Source organism: Chaetodon trifascialis, chromosome 20 (assembly GCF_039877785.1).
Source record: "Chaetodon trifascialis isolate fChaTrf1 chromosome 20, fChaTrf1.hap1, whole genome shotgun sequence".
NCBI lineage: Eukaryota > Metazoa > Chordata > Actinopteri > Chaetodontiformes > Chaetodontidae > Chaetodon > Chaetodon trifascialis.
The window spans coordinates 976,305-995,492 of NC_092075.1; the positions used below are offsets into that span (position 1 = coordinate 976,305).

At 46.5% G+C, this 19,188-nt stretch overlaps 2 protein-coding genes across 2 annotated transcripts; one reads left to right on the forward strand and one right to left on the reverse strand.

Annotated features, from left to right (window-relative positions):
• The first annotated feature begins 451 nt into the window (after positions 1–451).
• LOC139348468 (L antigen family member 3-like) lies at positions 452–1,911 on the forward strand. Its single transcript, XM_070988626.1, has 3 exons — positions 452–507; positions 1,153–1,281; positions 1,364–1,911. Exons 1-3 carry the CDS (start codon positions 458–460, stop codon positions 1,476–1,478), a joined length of 294 nt encoding a protein of 97 aa, XP_070844727.1. The 5' UTR covers positions 452–457; the 3' UTR covers positions 1,479–1,911.
• Positions 1,912–7,399: 5,488 nt separating this feature from the next.
• wdr45 (WD repeat domain 45) lies at positions 7,400–12,016 on the reverse strand. The gene is made up of 11 exons (XM_070989668.1): positions 11,866–12,016; positions 11,586–11,702; positions 11,392–11,466; positions 10,572–10,676; positions 9,877–9,982; positions 9,698–9,792; positions 9,539–9,618; positions 9,253–9,461; positions 8,475–8,576; positions 8,239–8,384; positions 7,400–7,879 (listed from the first exon to the last, which is right to left on the reverse strand). Exons 2-11 carry the CDS (start codon positions 11,632–11,634, stop codon positions 7,770–7,772), a joined length of 1,077 nt encoding a protein of 358 aa, XP_070845769.1. The 5' UTR covers positions 11,635–11,702; positions 11,866–12,016; the 3' UTR covers positions 7,400–7,769.
• Between the last annotated feature and the right edge of the window lie 7,172 nt (positions 12,017–19,188).

The following is a 19,188-nucleotide window of genomic DNA, read 5'->3' on the forward strand; positions in this document are numbered from 1 at the left end:
TCTTATTACACACTTTAAACCATATTATTATTATCACTACAAATTGTCCTGCCGTGGGATTAGAAAAGGATTATCTTATTTTATTTTATCAGAGTACGTAAAACACTGCATAAACTGAGTTAAATTACCTTTAAGTACCTTTTGGGGTCTGAAATTTCCCCTTGCAGGACTAATAAAGGAATATTGAATTGCTGATAAAACTGATTTTTAGTCAATTAAGATTTAGAATGTGGAGTTCACATTGGAGAGGAGTATTTTTCTTTACTTTTGCTTGATATATCTTCCATACAGAAAGTTTTCTCATGGAGAGTATTTTATAACAGTCTACTTTATTTGTGTTCCGCCGTGTCATCTGTGCTGAGTACCGCACTCCGCCGCTGGGGGCAGCAGCACCGTCACTGTGTCTTTCCGCAGAAGAAGAAGGAGTTCAGACCGGAAGTTCATCACAACAAACAAGATGGCGGCGACGGGCGAAGACACGAACCATGAAACGGACAAACTGGAGTTGTATCCTTTCAGTTCAGCTCCGGATGTTTAACTTTGAGTTAAATGTGTGTGTGTTTTTTTTATTCTGTCTTTCGTTCATAGATGAAAAATCGTGAGTTAGCTTCTCGGTTTCTGACGGAGGTGGTTGAATCCTGTTCTCTAGTGTTTAGCATTAATTCTGCCTCCGGACGCGATATTATTCTTGAGCTTTAACCGGTTACTTTGTGTTGTTTTTCTGTTTTTATCAGGAGAAGATTTGATTTCCAGCTGACTCGAACATGTTTGTTACTGACAGTCTGAGGTGGAAGAAGTAACTTAGGCTCTGTACTCAAGTAAAAGTACTCATACAACAGTGTAGAAATACTCTGTCACTAATAAAAGTTTCTAGATTATATTTAGTTTTATTAATGTGAATCTGCAAAGTAATTGGAGTTATCAAATGAATGCCATGCAGTAAAAAGTAGAATATTTCCATGTGAATAAGTAGAAAGTACTCAAGTAAAGTACAAGTACTTCAAAGTGTGCTTAGCTCAGGATGTCTGCTGTGAGACTTTGCAGAGTTTGGATGGAAACTTGTTCCTGAGGACAGACAGCAGAGAAGACTTTCCATCAGTCAAAGGGACATCCTGCAGAGGTTTGAGACTTGTCTTCCTTGACCGTCCTCAGTTCTCTGGACGTCCCCTTCCCGTCGTCTCGTGAGGCCGCCATCGCTCTGCGCTCGCTGTCGCCGGACCGAGAGCCGAGGAAAGGCGGCATCAGCAAGCAGCTGTCCGTGTCCGGCAGGACGCTGTCTGTGTGAGGGACTCTGCTTCACGTCTGCTCAGCCTTCATGGGACTGCCCATGTCCTCCTCTGACCTTCTTCTTCGTGTGTTTCAGGAGGTGGAGCGCGGACGAAGCTCGGATCCTCAGAGTGTCCGTCAACTCGTTTCTGGACCATCTGGCGCTCGTCGTGGAGACCATGGACATGTTTGGTCCTCCCGTCTCTCAGTGAAGACGGACGGATGTTTCAGGACTTATTTCATTCCCTCGTCCTCCACCTGGACTCGACTCAGGTGTGACAGGTTGTTACCATGACGACTGGCACTTTATCTGTCTTAAGGAGGAAAATCAGATCGTTAAGGTGGAGCCGCTGGTTTGACAGTGCGGCTCCACCTTAAAAGGCTTCTGTTACCTGACAGATCAGAGATCGATCAATCAAAATCAAATATTCTCTGCTTGCAGCTTCTCAAATGTTTCTGTTTCATGTCTTTGCAAATAAATTACTGATTAAAACAAGTCTGAAGACGTGGACTCTGTCTCTGAAACTGAAGGACATTTCTGACTGTTTTCCAACGTTTTACGAACTAAACGATCAATCAGAAAGATGATCAGCAGATGAATCGTTGATCGTAGAAACACTGAAATAAAACGTGTTTGAACACACGATGAGATGTTTGTGCTGAAATCAATTGTAGTAAATATTTATTTTTTGGAAGAAACAATTTATCTGAATATTCAGGTTGAGTTTGAACCGTCAGGAAAGTGAAGCCTGCAGAGGACCAGCAGGGGGCGCCAGAGGATCAAGAACTCATCCAGCTTTTTTTTTTTTTTTCCCCGATTTGGTTTCAGAGCAGAAAAATGAATTTTCCATGAGCAGGAACACAAACATCACATCTGTCTGTGGAGGCCGTCGCCTCTCTGTCAGCTGTGTGCTAACGAGCTCAGTCCAAACATCCACTCGTCCGTCCTCGTCCTGAACAGGGAGGTAAACACCTTTGACAGGATGATGAGTGGAAGACTTCACAGAGAAAAGGAAATGAAGCTCCAGCGGACTGACAGAGTCCTAATGAAACTCCAGACGACACAAACAGACCGTCAGACGTCTTCTTCTCCTGCAAGCATCAGCTGTTCGGCTGCTTTTCACAGTAAAAGCATGAAGTCCCTGAAAAGACACCAGAGAGACGTTTCTAGAATTGTTTCTGCAGAAGCACAGATGTGATTGGCTCCTCAGCTCCACCTCTGTCAGGTGCAGCTGCCTGGATGAACAGGTGGAGGAGTGTTGGTCGTCACACACACCTGTGAATGTCTGACAGCCCTACAAGACCTTTTCTCCCCTTCAGTAAGTACATTTACTGGAGTCATGTACAAATATGGCCCTGCAATCGGCTGGCGACCGGTTCAGGGTGTACCCCGCCTCTCGCCCATTGTAGCTGGGATAGGCTCCAGCCCCCCCGCAACCCCGAAAGGGATAGGCGGTATAGATAATGGATGGATGGATGGATGTACAAATATGAGGTACTTGTACTTTGAGTCTTTTCATTCCACTTTCTGCTTCTACTGTACTGCATCTCAGAGGGACATGTTGTACTTTTTACTCAATTACATTTGTCTAACAGCTTCAGTTACTTTCCAGATTAAGATATTTGCAAACAAAACACGTGAATTTATTACAATCAATCGATCGATCGATGGAGGAAATGATCAGCTGATTGATCCAGAATGAAAAGAATCATCGGTTTAAAATGAACTCCACCTCAAGCAACTCCAACAGGAACGTCCTGCTGAGACATGAACGAGGAGACACCATGACCTAAAGAGACCAGAGACAAGAGGACAGCAGACACAGGGGACACAATGACCTACAGAGACCAGAGACAAGAGGACAGCAGACACAGGGGACACAATGACCTACAGAGACCAGAGACAAGAGGACAGCAGACACAGGGGACACAATGATCTACAGAGACCAGAGACAAGAGGACAGCAGACACAGGGGACACAATGATCTAAAGAGACCAGAGACAAGAGGACAACAGACAGAGGAGACACAAAGATCTAAAGAGACAAGAGGACAGCAGACACAGGGGACATTTTAGTGCTCTTTGAAGGACTGCGTGTGTTGGTTCATCTTTATTTTGAAGCGCGTCATCGCTGACAGCTTCGTCTCTGAAATGTTCGAGGTGTTCCTGGAGTGCAGAGGAGCGCAGTGACTCAGAACAATCGTCCTTTATGACAGAGACGCGTCATCGTGGGCTTTATGTTGTGCAGCTGATGAAAAGCCTGACGAGCAAAAAGAGACGGAATGACAAAGAAATGAACGGCGTGAACAGAAGCCAGGTTTGTGTGTGTGTGTGTGTGTGTGTGTGTGTGTGTGTGTGTGTGTGTGTGTGTGTGTGTGTGTATGTGTGTGTGTGTGTGTGTGTGTGTGTGTATGTGCGTGCGTGTGTGCATTAATGTCCATTGCTGCAGCTCTCTGCAGGACATCAGACGACGTAACCGTGGGAAGGAAAAGGCCTCAGCGATGGACTGACACGCTCTTCATTTTGAGCTCTTTTACAAACTGTTGTCTGTCGGCACGTCAGCGTCAAACAGACGAAGGATCGCACGAAGCAAACGTTCATGATCCCCAGAGGAAGAAAATCCTCTTCACTTCTGCTCCAGCGCCAGCAGCAGCTCAGCATGCTCATGTGCCCCTGTTGGTTTCTGAGGAACTACCTGCAGAACTTTCCCATCAGCCTCGGCTGGGCTGTGGGTTTACTGCTAATTTAAATGTTAGCATGCTAACATGCTAAACTCAGAAATGATATGCTTAAATTGCTAAATGTTTTTCCAGGTGGGAGGAATGGTTTCTGTTCACCGACGACGTGTTCTAGGAGTGAACGCAGTGAGTTCAAAGTGCAGGACTGCATATTTAACTTTAACGCTGATGAGCAACGTTAGCACGGTTTCACATAAATGCTGATGATGACGATGTTTCGTGTCTCGAGTCACATTTTCTGTCACAGCAGAGTCTGACTCATCACTTTAAAAGAATCTGCTTTTGTTTGTTGTAAATTAGCTGCTTATAAACAGAATTACTTGGAGACGTTCCACATTTAACATTAGCATCAGCCATGCTAGCATTAGCACGTAGCTGGACGCACCATCGACTCTGCAGACTCTCAGTCTGCCTTAACGTGGCTCTGATGTTAAACGACTCTGTTTCTTTAATCTTTTTATTGTCTATTTGTTCTTTCTCCATCTCTCCTTTGTGTTCTTGCTTCCTGTACACTTTTTATTTTGCCAACATGTTTTTGTAACACTTGTTGGCTGTAACGACTAAATTTCCTCAGCGTGGGATCAATTAAGTCTTATCTTGACACCACTTGGATCCAGATGTTGGAGTCACACACGTTAACATCTCCGGCAGCAGAAACTTTAAATCAACTCCATGAAAAGGTGTTTTTTAAAGCACTTCTTTGTGTTTTAAGCCTCAAACTCGAGAGCAGAGTCAAATGTTCACAGTGTGAATCTGCTGTCATCAGCAGACGCTTCGGTAGTAAAACATATTTATTTCAACATGACAGCGAAGGCCACGCACAAGTGACTCATCACGGCTGACATTAAACATCAGCCCACTCGCACAGATGACGAGAGGCTGTAAAAGCCCGACGCAAACCGGCGAAGCTGCAGCGCGTCGACGTGAGTGCGAGTGCCGGGACGGAGGTCAGCCTCTGAAATGTCAGCGTGGAATCTGTTGCACAACTGCAGGTACGACAGGTTCAGCCCACTTTCATTACTCTGACTCACAGGAAGTGGGCTGCGGGTCTGAGCCTCCCATTGGCTGATCAGTCAGCGTCCTCCTCTCCTGTTTCACACCAGCGCCATCGCTGCACCCAGCAGCGCTCTGATGAAGCGTGGCGAGCGACCACATCTGGAGGAACATCTGGAGGAACAATCATGGTTTCATTTGTTTTCAGTCACAGAGGTACTGCTGATACTTTAACTCCATGACTGCACTCGTTCCTTCTTTGTGATGTTGGCTCTGGTCTATCAGGTGTTGCTCAGTCACACCTGTGCACCTGTCTCAGCGGCTCACCTGAACAGGTGATGGGTTCCAGTCACTGCAGCAGCTCGTTAGATTATTCTGTCTCCTCATTCATGTCTCAGCAGGACGTTCCTGTTGGAGCTCATTTTAAACTAATGATTCTTTTCATTCTGGATCCATCTGATCATTTTCTCCACTGATCGATCGATTGATTGATCATTTTGGAAACATTGTGAAAAGTGAGAAATGTGCTGACAATGATGGATCTTAATCTGTAAAGTGATTCAGAACTAAAGCAGTCAGATAAGGTAGTGAAGTGAAAGGACAATACTTTCCTCTGTGGTGTAATGGAGTACAAATACCTCAGAGATGTACTTTCCACTGGGGTCACGTGACCGCCGCGGCGACGGATGCTCCCAGCATGGATGTTACTGAATATTTAACGGTGCAGCTCCAGACGGACTCTGGGTCGAAAACAGGACTTTATGGCAGTAAATACATAATGAATGCTGATCGCTTTAACTACACTTTCATTACTGAAGCAATTTAAGTTATTGAAGTCAAACTGTATGGAAACACAAACCTGTCTGGCTCGTCCAGGAGGTGTCGGCGAGGCGGGCGGGGTTAGCGAGCACTGGCCTCCATCCCCGCTCCTCGCTCGGGCTGGGAAGGAAATCACTCCACAGTTACTGTTCGGTGAGTCAGCCCTCAGAGCTCCCACAGTGGAGCAGCAGAGTGCACTGTGGTACACCACCTATGAAGTGGTGAATGAGTGAACGAGGGGGGCAGCTGCTGCTCAACATCATCCACTGACCAAGAGTTGAAGCTGCTCTGGCTGCAGTCAGAGGAAACCTTCATGTTTCAGTATCATGACTCAGCATTCTGCTGGATTCTGGATTACAGATTAGCAGAACGAACGAGTCTCAGTCTCGTTTCTGAGGACAACGACAACCAATGAAAACATTTCAAGACCTAACTGAAGCTTCCTGAAATGTTAGTGTGTGAATTTACACGTCAGCTGTCAGATGAATGAGTGAATCCTTCCTGCTCAGTCAGTGGGATTGAGTGTGAACGCTCATGTTGTGTGTGAGCTTGTCTAAAGTCATTTCATTGTGAACTGAGGAGGAGATGGAGTGTTTGAGGTCGTCTCGGCTGAGTCACCAAACGAGCTGCAGTGTTTTGTGAATCATCAGTCAGCTGTCTGACTCTACGACTGTTAACCGGCTGCATGAAAAAACGTTGTGTTGCACCTTTAACACGTCTATTCAAGGCTTTTTCACACAGCCAATCACAGCTTTCTGTTAAATAAGCTTCTTTCTTCTGGTTTTAATGGTTCAGATAATCAACATTAGGCTGAAGTCCTTTATTCTGTACATTGTTTACTCTCTAATGTTCATTTCTATGCTGACGACACCATCTTCTATCTTCTACTCCATTAAATATGACGCTACAGCTAGCAGGTGGTTAGCTTAGCTTAGCATAAAGACTGGAAACAGGGGAAAACAGCTAGCATGCCTGCCCCAATAACATAATGAATCCATCTGCCAGCATCTCTAAAGCTGGCTGATAAAAAAATGAACATTTCACTGTTTGATAGTGAATTACGTGCCAAGCTACTTCTGGGCTCTACACGGTTGCCAGGCAACCAGGAGAGACTCCAGGAAGTTGCTCGTCCAAGCAAAGAAACAGAGCGGCACATAAACCGATGTGAAACAGCGAAAGGTCATTTTTAGACTTCAGATTAAACAGAGGAGACGTAACGTGTTAATAAACGAGCTTTAGAGAGTCAGGCTCATTTCTTCATTTCCAGCCTTTATCCTGAGCGACTGCGAGCTGAAGCGTCTGATCGATCCTCTCATTTAACACCAGAAAGCTGATTTTCACCAAATGTCAAAACTATTTAAAGCTGCTCTTCAAAACATTCCCACCAAGAGCATCTACATGAAGTCAGAGGTGATTCAGTACAGTTAGTAATGTTTCATTTACTCTGAGACTCGACACAGCTGTCAACCCTTAAACCAATCAGCAACTTTTTGACGATGGATTAATTAGTAAAATAAATTATATCTAAATTCTGACCTCATGAAGTCAACAAGTCAAACATCGGGGAAAGATGCACTGATTCTGATTTCTTAGCAAAAATGAATTTTAATTTCAGTTTGACGTTAACGAGTAACCTCATAACTACAGCAAATCACTCTGCGTCCAAGGTTCAGCTGTTTCTTATGATCTGATGCGACGAGGACACGGGCCAATAGACACCTGTTTATATTCACACTGCTACACACTGAAGACACAGATCACAACCGCAGAGGACGCTATGAACAGGCCTCAGCAGAACGTCTGTGTCTCCACGCGTCTCCGGTTCTGTTTCCCATCTGTCTCCAGAACGGGACAATAATCATTAAGTCCAGTCGTTTTCACTCGTCCTCCTCACGTTTCCTCATTGTCCTCATGTCTTTTCCCTTCCAGTAATGTGTCTACAGCGGCCTCAGCTCAGAAGTCGTCGTCGTCACATATATCCAGATACACATCGAAGGCTTCCCGGTTGCAGTTTCCGTCGGGGGTGAACACGTACTTATGGAAGGTCCCGTCCACACAAATGGCTGCAGGAGGGGAGAGAAGCTCAGTGACATGTTTGTGTTTTCAAGCAACGCTGAGTCGAACGATACGACAACGTGAATGACACATTCAGGAGCTGCTCTGCTGGCATGCAGCGCTGTGACCGGCCGGGCCGAGCGACCGCGGCCATCTGAAGTGTGGAGGACAGAAGCCACGTGGAAACGATGAAAACAAAGATTTCATGAGACTTAAGTGTGATGTGACTGAAGCTTTGTTCAAATGAAGGCCAGCTGATCATGAACACCCTGTAAACAGCATGGAGGGGCGGACTTACCTGTCTTACAACAACTCACCTGAGTGACTCAACGTGTGCAGCACAAAAACATTCAGTGTGTTTGCTCACCGATGACGGAGTTGACGTTCTTGGATGTGTTCTTCCCGAAAGCACAGATACAGGCGCACTCGGCGGGCACGGTGAAGCTGGCCAATGACCACTGGCTGTCCACATACTGACCAATCACAGGGCCCACCTTCCCGACGCGAGCCAGCCTGCGGGAGGCAGAGGAACAAACGTGAAGTGATGACACTCTTCAGGACAACGTGGGGGTAAAGGACGTGCGGAGGACGGGCTGGACGTACGCAGAGCGGCGGTTCAGTTTGGTGTCTTTGAGTGCGAAGATGTGGACGGTGCCTTTGTCACTGGAGGCGCAGAGAAACGACGAGTCGTGGCTGAAGTTGATGCTGCAGAGAAGGAAGCAGACGAGAAGGACGGTGAGAAAACAAGAGCGAGGACAGGATTTAAACAGATCAACGGACCGAACGGCGCCAAGACGTCCTGCTTCACTGAAGACCAGCACTGCCTCTGAGCGTACCACTGAGTACTGCTGAAGTACTTCAGTGTAGGAACGCAGTTGTGTAACCCTCCTGATAGTAATCCTGCTGACGTCGGTTTGGGTGTTCAGTCTGGAGGATGTGGGCGTTCAGCAGACAAACTCTCACAGAAGATGCTGAGTAACGTTTTTGGAGCTCGACTCGAGACAAATGTCAGGACGTCTCGCCCTCCGCTGCGTGGGCGCCGACCTTTTTAGCCACACAACATGGTGACGGGGACGGCGATTTAGGTCAGTCTGTCCAACAGGTTGGTCCAGAAACTGCTCGACAACTGGTGGATGACATGAGGTCCAGACTTTGATGTCCCTGTCAGGATGAAGTGGAGCGACTGGAGATCCTGACTGTCCACACGCCACCAGCAGCCTCATCTGGACTCGTGCAGCACTTTGATTTACGACTACATGTGCAAAACTAAGACTGTCAGGTTGGAAAAACGTGGGAAAGGTGTTCAGAGACGGGTTTCAGACGCCGTTTGACCACCTGACACCTTAAACTCACGCGCTATCATCGCTGTTTGAGGACGTACCAGTAGAGGGTGGCCGGGTCGGTCCCTCTGCGCAGCTCCACCAGCTTGTCTCGGGTCGTCGTGTCGAACAGGCGGATGAGCGTCCCTTTGCGAGAGGCTGAAGCCGCCACGCTGCCGGGCTGGTTCAGCGCCACGCAGGCGATCTCACTCTGGTGGGCGTTGATGGTGAAGGGGGCGGAGGACGTGCCCGGTTTGGTGTTGGACAAGTCCTGAAGAAGACAAGAGTGTTTGACCGGCCTTCAGTGTGGACGGCTGCTTTCTGTGACTTTCTGTGTTTGCGACTCACCACCAGCTGCAGGCTGCCGCACTTATGACCCGGAAAGACCAGCAGCTGTTTCTCCAGACTGGGACATAAATCACACAGACCTGCAGGAAGAATTAGATTTAAAACGTTGATCAGAGGCGATGGAAGGACGGCGCAGAGGAGAGGAGGAGGAGCGTTTACCTTTGGGATTATCTCTGGTGTCAAACTCAAACAGTTTGACCGGGTTGTCGGGGAAACTGTACACGTAGATCCGGTTCTTCAACACAATGATGATCCTGAGAGGAGACAGACATCAGTTATTCTTAAATGGTCGTCGTGTATTTGTCCTGGCTGCGGGGGACACGGTGCAGTGAACTCACTTGTCGTGCCTCATGCGAACGGCGAGCACAGGTTTGGTGAAGGTGAACTCCAGCACCAGCTTGTCTTTGGGGTCACGTGACTCCCGAGCGTCATCCCAGATCAGCACTGACAGGACACAGTTTTAGGCAAAGAGGAGGAAGATGAAAATCTGCTTTCACTAAAAGAGTCTGCACATGCAGTGTGTGTGTGTGTGTGTGTGTGTGTGTGTACTGTAATGGTTTGTGTATTCGCTGACATTAGCGATGTTTGCTAATGTTTGTTAGCACAACAAGTCGAGTCAGTTTACCAGCTGCCAGCGGCCAAAATACAACCACCTCTGTCAGTTAAAATAAAGAGAAAGTCTTTAAGCATCTGTACAAACTCACACTGAACCGTGACTCTGGTGTACCGAGACGCTCGAGTATCAGTATGTACACATGTAACCGTGTGTTACCTGGTAAATATGACTTAGTTTTATTTCTTCCTTCAGTGCTTCTGTAATACACTATTTCACCGTTTCATTCTGTTCTAATTTAAAATGTGTGAATATTTGCTTGTTTTCTGTGTGAAGTTCATATTGTGTCATAATGTCTAATGACAATAAAGTTTTAGGTCATGTTTGTACAAAAAACAAAGCATTAAAAAGAGGTTTTCAGGATGTATTTCATCTTATGTGTGAGCGCTGAGGAGCAGAAGAAGACTTCATCGAACTCACCAGAGATTTCAGAGAACTTTGGGTTGACTCCTCCTCCGACGACGGCCAGCAGGTTGGATCGATGCAGCATGGAGCAGAGGGCCACGCTGCCGACCTGCTCGTGGTCTGGAACACACACACACACACACACACACACACACACACACACACACACACACACACACACACACACACACACACAGATAGCAGTCTTAATATTACAGGCGGAGGTGGAAAATAAATAAAATAAATCAGCTCTTCATCGATGTGCAGCTGCTTCTGCAGGAAAATCATGAGACTGAGTTGAAGTGTTCCTCACACACAGACTGCACTTCCCGATGTTTCAGTAACAAAGAGACTTTTATCCACAACCCTGTCGCTCTGAGCTGAGCTCATGAAACTCAGTAACAGGAAGCAGAATGACGCTGTCTTTCCAGGCGTGACTGACTCGCCACCTGATGACAGCAGGTAGTCATCGTCACTGCAGAGGACAGTCGCTCCAGACAATAATAAAGGATTTGAAAAGGATTTTTGGTCAGTGTTATTTTTGGGTCAGAGGGGCAGCTGTGGCTCAGGAAGTAGACCAGGTCATCCATGAATCCAGGTTTCCATTCTTCATTCAGCCTTTTTATTTGAACTCCTCTCCACAGGATTTATCCTAATTTTGTTGTTTTATTATAAATTTCATAAGTCTGCATTTCATGAATTGAGCTTCACTGTCATTATCATCAAGTCAGTGACCAGCACAGGTAATACTGACTTCATCTCCTGCAGACACACTCAGAATTAGTCTTAATTAGCATTTTAAACAAATGTCATGAATGCTGCTAAATGCACTCACCCAGGTGACCTTTCTCCATCAGGGGCTCCACGTTGTAGATCCTGACCCCTGTCTCCATAGCACAGCAGAAACAGCCTGTGACACACGAAAGAAGACCAGATTAAACCACGTCCATGTCCATGTCCTTGTCCATGTCCATGTCCACGTCCTGCAGGCAGACCGCAGCTTCAGTTAGCTGTTAGCTGTTAGCTTACTCTGGTCCTGGTTGAACTGCAGGCTGTTGACTCCTCTCTGTTGAGCCATGGCTGCTAAACTACCGTGACCGTGACGTTACCGGTAGACTACAGCTTCAGCTGGACCCAGAGGACAACCTGAGACAGAGAGCAAACGTGACCACAGACTGCATTTCCTCTGAGCGTCTTCAGCTGACAGTTGAGCAACACTGTTGTTCCGTTAGCTGCGGTTAGCTAGCGCACGTTAGCATCGCTGCTGCTCCGCTTTCAGTGCGACACGTTAAAATCTGTGAAGTCTCACCATGAACACGAAGAGTGGAGCCGATGTGAAGGTTTTCAGAGCAGGAAACACGACGAACAGACAGAAAAACAGCGACGGAGGTGTTGCAATTCGTCGATTTGTTTTTGTTTTCCAACAGTGACGTCGACGACACGTGCTTCCGGTTTTCTTCCGCTTCCTGTTCATGAAAAGTTTTCTACTAAACGAACAAAGAAATGTAAAGGAAAACACGTAAAGACCAGGAAAATGTAATAAAAAAAACAATGACTGATTATTTATACATCATTTTAAAGGAACTTTTTAAATATTTAAAAATATGTTTTCATTTTGAAAACGTCTCTCTCACTCTGTTAGAAAAGTTCCAAATAGTTTTTATTGTCACATGTTCACATGCAGGGAGCAAGATATCCTTATCTTATCTTATCTTATCTTATCTTATCTTATCTTATCTTATCTTATCTTATCTTATCTTATCTGCGGGGCTCCCTGGTTACCTAACGGTGCTGCTGGATCACATCCTGAATTTAATGATAATGACAGTACGAGCTTTTAACTCTACAGGAAGGACATGGAAAACTGTGATCTGGAAAGTACAGTAACTAGTAACTAAAGACAAATGTAGTGGAGTAAAAGTACAATAAATCCCTCTGAGATGTCGATGTCTTTAGTTACTGATTGCTTGTCAGATGAAGATTTTACATAAAAAATACAACTAAATTCTGTGAAATTCAGTTTCCAGTTTGGTAGCTTTAGCTTTTGTCACATTTCAGATGTTGAGAGATGAGCTGAGAGTTGTTGACGATTGTGCCTCTGAACTCCTCACATGGTTCCATTTTTATGACTGTTTTCAGTCTAAAGTGGAGAGACTGTGACTAATACTCGTCCTCCCGAAGGCCATAAAGACAAAATACAGAGTAAACAAAACATTTGCACCATCTGGATTCATTAAATCAAAGGACTTGTTGGACAGCAGCACAGGGGATAAGAAAAACAGCAGAAGCAGCCGATCATGTGACATCTATCTGACCTATCAAAGCTCTCCCAGTTAGCTGTGGTCCAGTTAATCCTTCCTCCTTCATACTGGCACAAGCAGAGGCTGAACTCGACCGACTGAAAGGGGTGTTTACAGACCCTCTCCATCACTTTAATGCCGTCCAAATGGGCCGTGTCAGAAAATCTGACAGATTCTTCTACCTGCCGTAAAACGGCCAATAAAAAATGGCCTCAGGTTATAGATAAATATCAGGACATTTTCAGTGGCGGGGGGGCATGCTCGGCATTTCTCCTGGTTTATTGGAAGCATGGAGGCGCTCAGGGAAGCGTCTGCTGATGAAGCCGCTGGCCTGAGTCCAGTCAGCTGACGTGTTGGAAAACACTGCTGGAGTTTCAACAGGTGAGCTGCTTCACAGTCTCATATCAAACATGTCTGTCCTCCTGTGTGTGATGGGGAAACTGTAATGTTTGATTCTTCAGCTGTCCGTCCTCTCGTCCTCCTCCAGATTAAGTTTTATCAGCCAGGCAGACAAAACGTGACAGGAGGAGGAGGAGGAGGATGAGGAGGAGGAGGAGGAGGAGGAGGATGAGGAGGAGGAGGAGGAGGAGGAGGAGGAGGAGGAGGAGGAGGCGCTCCTGCAGCCATTTGTCTTCTCATTGTTTGTGTGTGATGACGCTGACCTCAGAGCTGATGGCGCATCAGTAAACATGACAGATTCACCCTGAAAGGAGTGGAAGAGTTTACCGACAGCTGATTTATGGACAGCTTTGAACTCACACAACATGTGGATGAAGACCGCCTTCAGCGTGGTCACGCTCTGGACTGACAGCGTTTCAGTGTGACAATGACATTTTTCTGACCTTCACTGAGGCCAAACTGACCTTAACAAAGACGAAAAGAGGTTTTCTGGTTCAAAACAGATTCTTAGACGGCAAAGCTGACATAAAGTTCTGTAATATGATGAGATCATCTGAGTCACACGGCCATAACTGCGTTTTAAAGCAGAGGTCAAAAGGTTTATTATATAATTGATAGAGTTTAATAAAACCTAGTTTATGATGCGTCCATTTGAGCTCATCTGATTGGAAACGCGACGCGACGTCAAGCCAAAGAGGCTGCGAGGCGCTGGACTGCAGCACTGAAGACAGAGCTGAAGAACACAAACGACGGATCACATCACATTTATTTTACTTTTTTAATGAATCTCTTTTCATTTCAGCCTTTTTAAAGCTTGTATAAACACTGCAGTTTGTAATGAACGGAGGAAGCTCCTCAGGGTCCACACTGACTTCATGTTTCATCACCTACTGAACACAAAGAGCGTTTTCCTTTTTTCACCTCCTGTCAGGTCTTTGGTCTTCACCTTGACTGCTGTTTGACACTCAGATCATGTTCCTGTGTTCTGGCCCACATGGGACTAAATTAAAGGCGTGTTGATGTAAGGGCTCGATAATGATCTGAGAAACGTGTGAAGTTGCTGTTATTAGTCAGAGTTTGCTGCAGATTTGTTTTCATTAATCTGTGGCTCCGTCACAAAGCCCAGCTTCGTGTCGGCTGAGCTCGTTCATTTTAGGGTTTTCTGTTAAAGCGTGTGTTCAGTTCGCTTTCGGTTCGGTTGGTTTGGTTTGCAGAGGAAACGTCCTCTGTGAGCTCAAACAGAACAGGAGCTTTTTAAAGGACGTGCTGAGAAAACACTCCGAAACATGACAGAGACGAGTGAACGAGGCTGAAATGAGTCAAAACTTAACAACACGGAGGTTCAGTTCATCAAACGTGCATCGCCTACAATTATTCCACACATGCAGCGTATGGTCCATCCTCTGCCAGCATCATACCGTCACCATGACAACACATAGGCCACCGGTCTGTTAGCATCATGCACATTCATTTACACGGCTTCATTCATTAAAATAACTCACAGGTACAAATTTTAATTTTAAAAGCAGTAAAATCCCTCCATTACTGTGGATCCGTGGCTGCTGGTAGATTCACTCATGAGGACAAAGTTAATCTGTCAGTCTTCTTTCCTCCATTAGCGACTGCGATACTGTTAGCATAACTGTGTGTCACCGTCCAGTTTAACTTCCCCCGTCAGAGAGCAAGCGTCTCCACAGCAGAGACCTGCTTTAAAACCAGTCGTTCCATCAGCGGCTAACAAGCTAACCAGCCGGCTAGCTGAGACCAACTAGCACTAGCATGTTAGCTCGCCGGCTGCAGTCTAACTAACCAACTAACCAGCCCTGTGACGTCACCAAGCATCTGGAACCAACTGTTTTATGAGGACAAGAAAGAAAGAAACTGTACTTTATTTATCACACATTACATGCACTCACGCCACGCTTCCTGTGAAATTAATTCTCCACATTTGACCCATCTTGGTCCGTCCTTCCTCTGCGGCAGACCAGGAGCGGTGGGCTGCCAGCTGACCGGCGCCGGGGACCCAGTTCCTTCTGTCACCACTGGTCAGGTGGTGGTCTTCTTGCATGTTTTTAGTGGGGCATTTAAGGAGGAAACCTTCTAGCTGTGAGGCGACAGTGTTACCACTTGTTCCACCGTGCCACCCAAAGCAACAACAACCAGAGTAAACTGTGCTGTGTCTGTTTGTGGTGAAAAGTGTGGAACAGCAGATTACAGGCCAGAGGACGGAGTGAAGAGGGTCTGCCTCTGAGCGGCACAGACCTCCAGTCAAAGAGCGTTTCAGCCGTCAGCCTGAGACGAGTCACTGAGAGGCTCAGATAATACCTGCAATGAAACAGCTGAGAAATCCTAGATTACAGCTCTGCCTGGATTTCCAGCCCAGCTGGCACAAACCGCGCTGCACGTCTTATTTGAAATAAGCATAAATGTGTGGCTGCCAGCTCGGTGAGATCAAACCTTTGGGGACTGAGCTAATTGCTTGGACAGACTGCGTTTTTGGCTGATGAAGAAAGCTTTTCGCTCCTGTGATGAGTCTCCAAAACAAACCAAACTACAAGCGTTAATGAGATAGAGAAGAAGAAGTGTGTGTGTGTGTGTGTGTGTGTGTGTGTGTGTGTGTGTGTGTGTGTGTGTGTTTGTGCAGGAGCAGGAAACGCTTTACTTGATGAACGTGATTATGTCCGTTTTGAAACTTTGGGATTACAGCCTGATCGTTTTGGCTGTGACGTTCGTGGACACACAGGAAAAAGTGGAAGACGTCGTTAATGTCGCAGGTTTAAAGATGAAGACTGCAGGAAAAAGTAAATCTCTCACCTGTCAGTCTTCACTGAGAGGACGTTTAGAGGACATTTAGAGGACGTTTAGAGGACGTTCGTTAGTGAGCCTCTGTGTCTGGCAGGAGGACGACGGTGATACTGAAAAACAGGACTTTTGGACTTTTTGGACTGAGTGTCCTCTGTGAACACTGTCACTGTTGTGTTTTCTAATTGCTGCACATGTTATATTGATTACGATCTCTTCATTTGCTCGTGTTTGGTGTATCTTGTCTATCTGCAGTGCACCTTTGGAAAACTGCGTGTGGGATCAATAAAGATCAATCAATCTGATCTGATCTTATACTGCAAGACCAAATAAGAAGAAGATGTTAAAAATGATGGCTGAGCTTTGGTCAAAAAGTTAGTCAGGAGACAAACAAGGTCTTTGGACTGAATTGCTCTTCGATGATGATTAACGCCGCAGAGAAAAGAAATAAAACCTTCACTGAGTAGATGCCAGAAGTCGAGTGCATCCGTGTGCTCTGACGAGTCTCTGACCTTCAATTACGAGCAAACGCAACAAGAATCTCAGTCGTAATCTGAGTTTTAGCTCCTGCCCTCTGAGGACATCCACTCAGTCCACAGAGCTAAAGGTCTCCTCGGTGATGAAGGCTCATTTAGCAAACTGAATAACAAATCCCACAGAGCTGAATCTCAAAAGGGATCTGGGACCCAGATGTGCACTCATTGGATGATTTATTCTGGTGAATTTATTCAGTTATTCTAATTTTCTGACCCCTTTCACAAGCCTGCCTCAAAATGTCTCATGACAGTTTGTCTAACCCAGAGAGCGTCCTCTGGACTCCCGTCTTCATCTTTGTTTGTGTCTGATCCTGCTGTCATACAGACGTCCTCGCCCTGTCTGCTGTCATGGTGTCTTCACAGAGGACAGACAGGAAACGCAGTGACTGTAAACATAAACTGCACGAGCTAGCAGGCTAGCAGCTAACGCATCCAGCTTCTGACCAAACATCTGAATCCCTCGTTCATCTCTCCCCTCGGTTTGAGAAGCACTGCGTTAGAGGACAAGTCAGGAAATCGTTAGGGTTCATCCTCTGAGGACAACGAATGTCAAACCGTCGTGCAGATGTACTCATTGGAGGATTCATCTGATAGATGCTGTTGAAACATTTCAGGGTGGACACGACAGCAGCGTGGACCTGATGAACATGCTCTTCGCTGCGGCATGTCAACAGTTCAGGGAGGCCGTCTGCTCCTGCTGCTCGGCTCACACTTACAGATCATCAGTGTTGGCTTTCAGAGCCGCAGCTGCTCGGGGTGAGGACACGTGGACGCGGAGGTACGATCATGGATTAAGTCGCGGTGTAAAATATCAGCAGACAATCTTATTACATCTCTGCAGCGCTCGAACAAGCCATGATGTCATCCTCAATTAACCTCCTGATCTGCTTTAATTGGATTGTGCTGCTCGCAGGATATCTGGAGCACATAATGAACGCTGGAAACTGGGCGGCTTCGTGTTAATGTAAGAACTGGACACGCACGCTCAGATTGATATGCATTGGCAGTGTTGGGGGGGGCTGGCGCCAAGCTCTAATCATTACTAAAATCAGAGTTCTTTCTCGTTTTGGCAGAACTGCAGTATTTTCACCCACACCGGCCCGCTGCGTATTGTCTCAGTGATGCAGAAATAGGCCAGCTGGTTAAACAGCTGCCCTCCATCGCACAGAAGTGTGATGCCATTCATCCTCTACCCGGAGCTTTAATTGGTGTTAATCACCTTCAGCGCTGCCTCGGCGCAGGAAAAACAAAGCTCTGTTTTAACCGTGACATGACAGGAGCGGCTGACTCACGCAGGCTGACAAACCACGTTTCAGAGAACAATGGAGCGTCCTCCCACTCCTCTGCAGCCCGGCCCGATCAGCCGGCTCCACGCTCTGCCCGGCAGCTCCCGGCTCGGCCCGCGAGGGGAGACAGGAGACAGGAGACAGGAGACAGGGAGACAGGGAGACAGTCCCCTTTCATCCAGATTTACACATTAATGATCCTGTAGGACTCCATGTTGTGTAAGCATATGACTCACAGTCCTGACAGTACGATGGACACTGTATATGTGTGAGTGGGCACTCGCGGCAGCTCTTTGCTCTGCAGGAAGCAGCGAGCTGTGTGGTAACGTGTTATGCAGGTGAATCTGAACAGAATTAGAATCACGGTGTAAAAATAGTCCCGTGCTGCATGTGGACAAGTTAGGTTTGGTGTGAAGACAGAGCAGATCTAGACCGAAGGAAGACAATATCTGGGATAACGCTCGAAGTTTTGGGACTAAAGTTCCTGCCTTTTTTTTTTTGGATGTAAACAGGAAGTATAATGTTAGCATTAGCGATTAGCATTTCCTCATGAATATGCAGATGAGTATCAGAGCGTCCTGTCTCCCAGGACTCAGGTGCAAGGATCCCACAAAAACTCCACGTCCAAAAGTTCAAGAGTTTAATCAAGCAGACAGAAGGAGAGTCAGACCGAACAGAACAAAACCAAACAGGTGACGCAGAGGCCGACAGGTGGTGGATCACTGTAAACACTGGGAGCTGATTGGATGATTGAGAACAGATGAAACTAGACAGGGACAGGAAGTAAAGAAGACGCCATCAGCGTTTTGATTGGTTCTCTCTGAGCTCCAGTCAGCCCAGTCTGTGAAGGTCACTCAGCTCGCAGGGAAACAGAAAGCAGCGTCTCTGTGGAAACACCAGGGGGCGTCGAAAACTTGTCTGCTCACGTTTCATCCGGTCACGACTCCAAAGAGAGGCCGTTCTTCTTCTATGAGGACGGGATTGGACCCAGACTCCAGAGGCAGAGCGTGTGCACATCAATGATTTCATTACAAAAATTCACAGGTGTGAAAGGTGTACAATGGTGAGGCAGGTCAAAGGTCAAGACCAGAGAGGGCAGTGCCTCAGGGAGCAGGCAAGAATCACAAATCCAAAAAACAGGCAAGACTCGTCTGAAACAACCGCTAAGCTAACGTTTGGTTAGCGCTGCCAGGTCATGTGATCATTACATCATCAGCTGCTATTGATCAAGATATTAAATTACGACCATCAGAGTAAAATAAGCTCAGAATCTGACATCGAGTTCAGGCTTTATCGCCACCTGCTGGCT

What these genes read in the sequence shown, in the direction of transcription:
- LOC139348468 (XM_070988626.1), top strand. Translation starts at nt 458, where the DNA reads ATGGCGGCGACGGGCGAAGACACGAACCATGAAACGGACAAACTGGAG. An exon ending in GAAACGGACAAACTGGAGTT is followed by an intron (nt 508 to 1,152) that starts GTATCCTTTCAG and finishes GACCGTCCTCAG; the next exon opens with TTCTCTGGACGTCCCCTTCC. An exon ending in TCCGGCAGGACGCTGTCTGT is followed by an intron (nt 1,282 to 1,363) that starts GTGAGGGACTCT and finishes CGTGTGTTTCAG; the next exon opens with GAGGTGGAGCGCGGACGAAG.
- wdr45 (XM_070989668.1), bottom strand. Translation starts at nt 11,634, where the DNA reads ATGGCTCAACAGAGAGGAGTCAACAGCCTGCAGTTCAACCAGGACCAG. An exon ending in GATGGAGAAAGGTCACCTGG is followed by an intron (nt 10,677 to 11,391) that starts GTGAGTGCATTT and finishes TGTGTGTTCCAG; the next exon opens with ACCACGAGCAGGTCGGCAGC. An exon ending in GTTCGCATGAGGCACGACAA is followed by an intron (nt 9,793 to 9,876) that starts GTGAGTTCACTG and finishes GTCTCCTCTCAG; the next exon opens with GATCATCATTGTGTTGAAGA.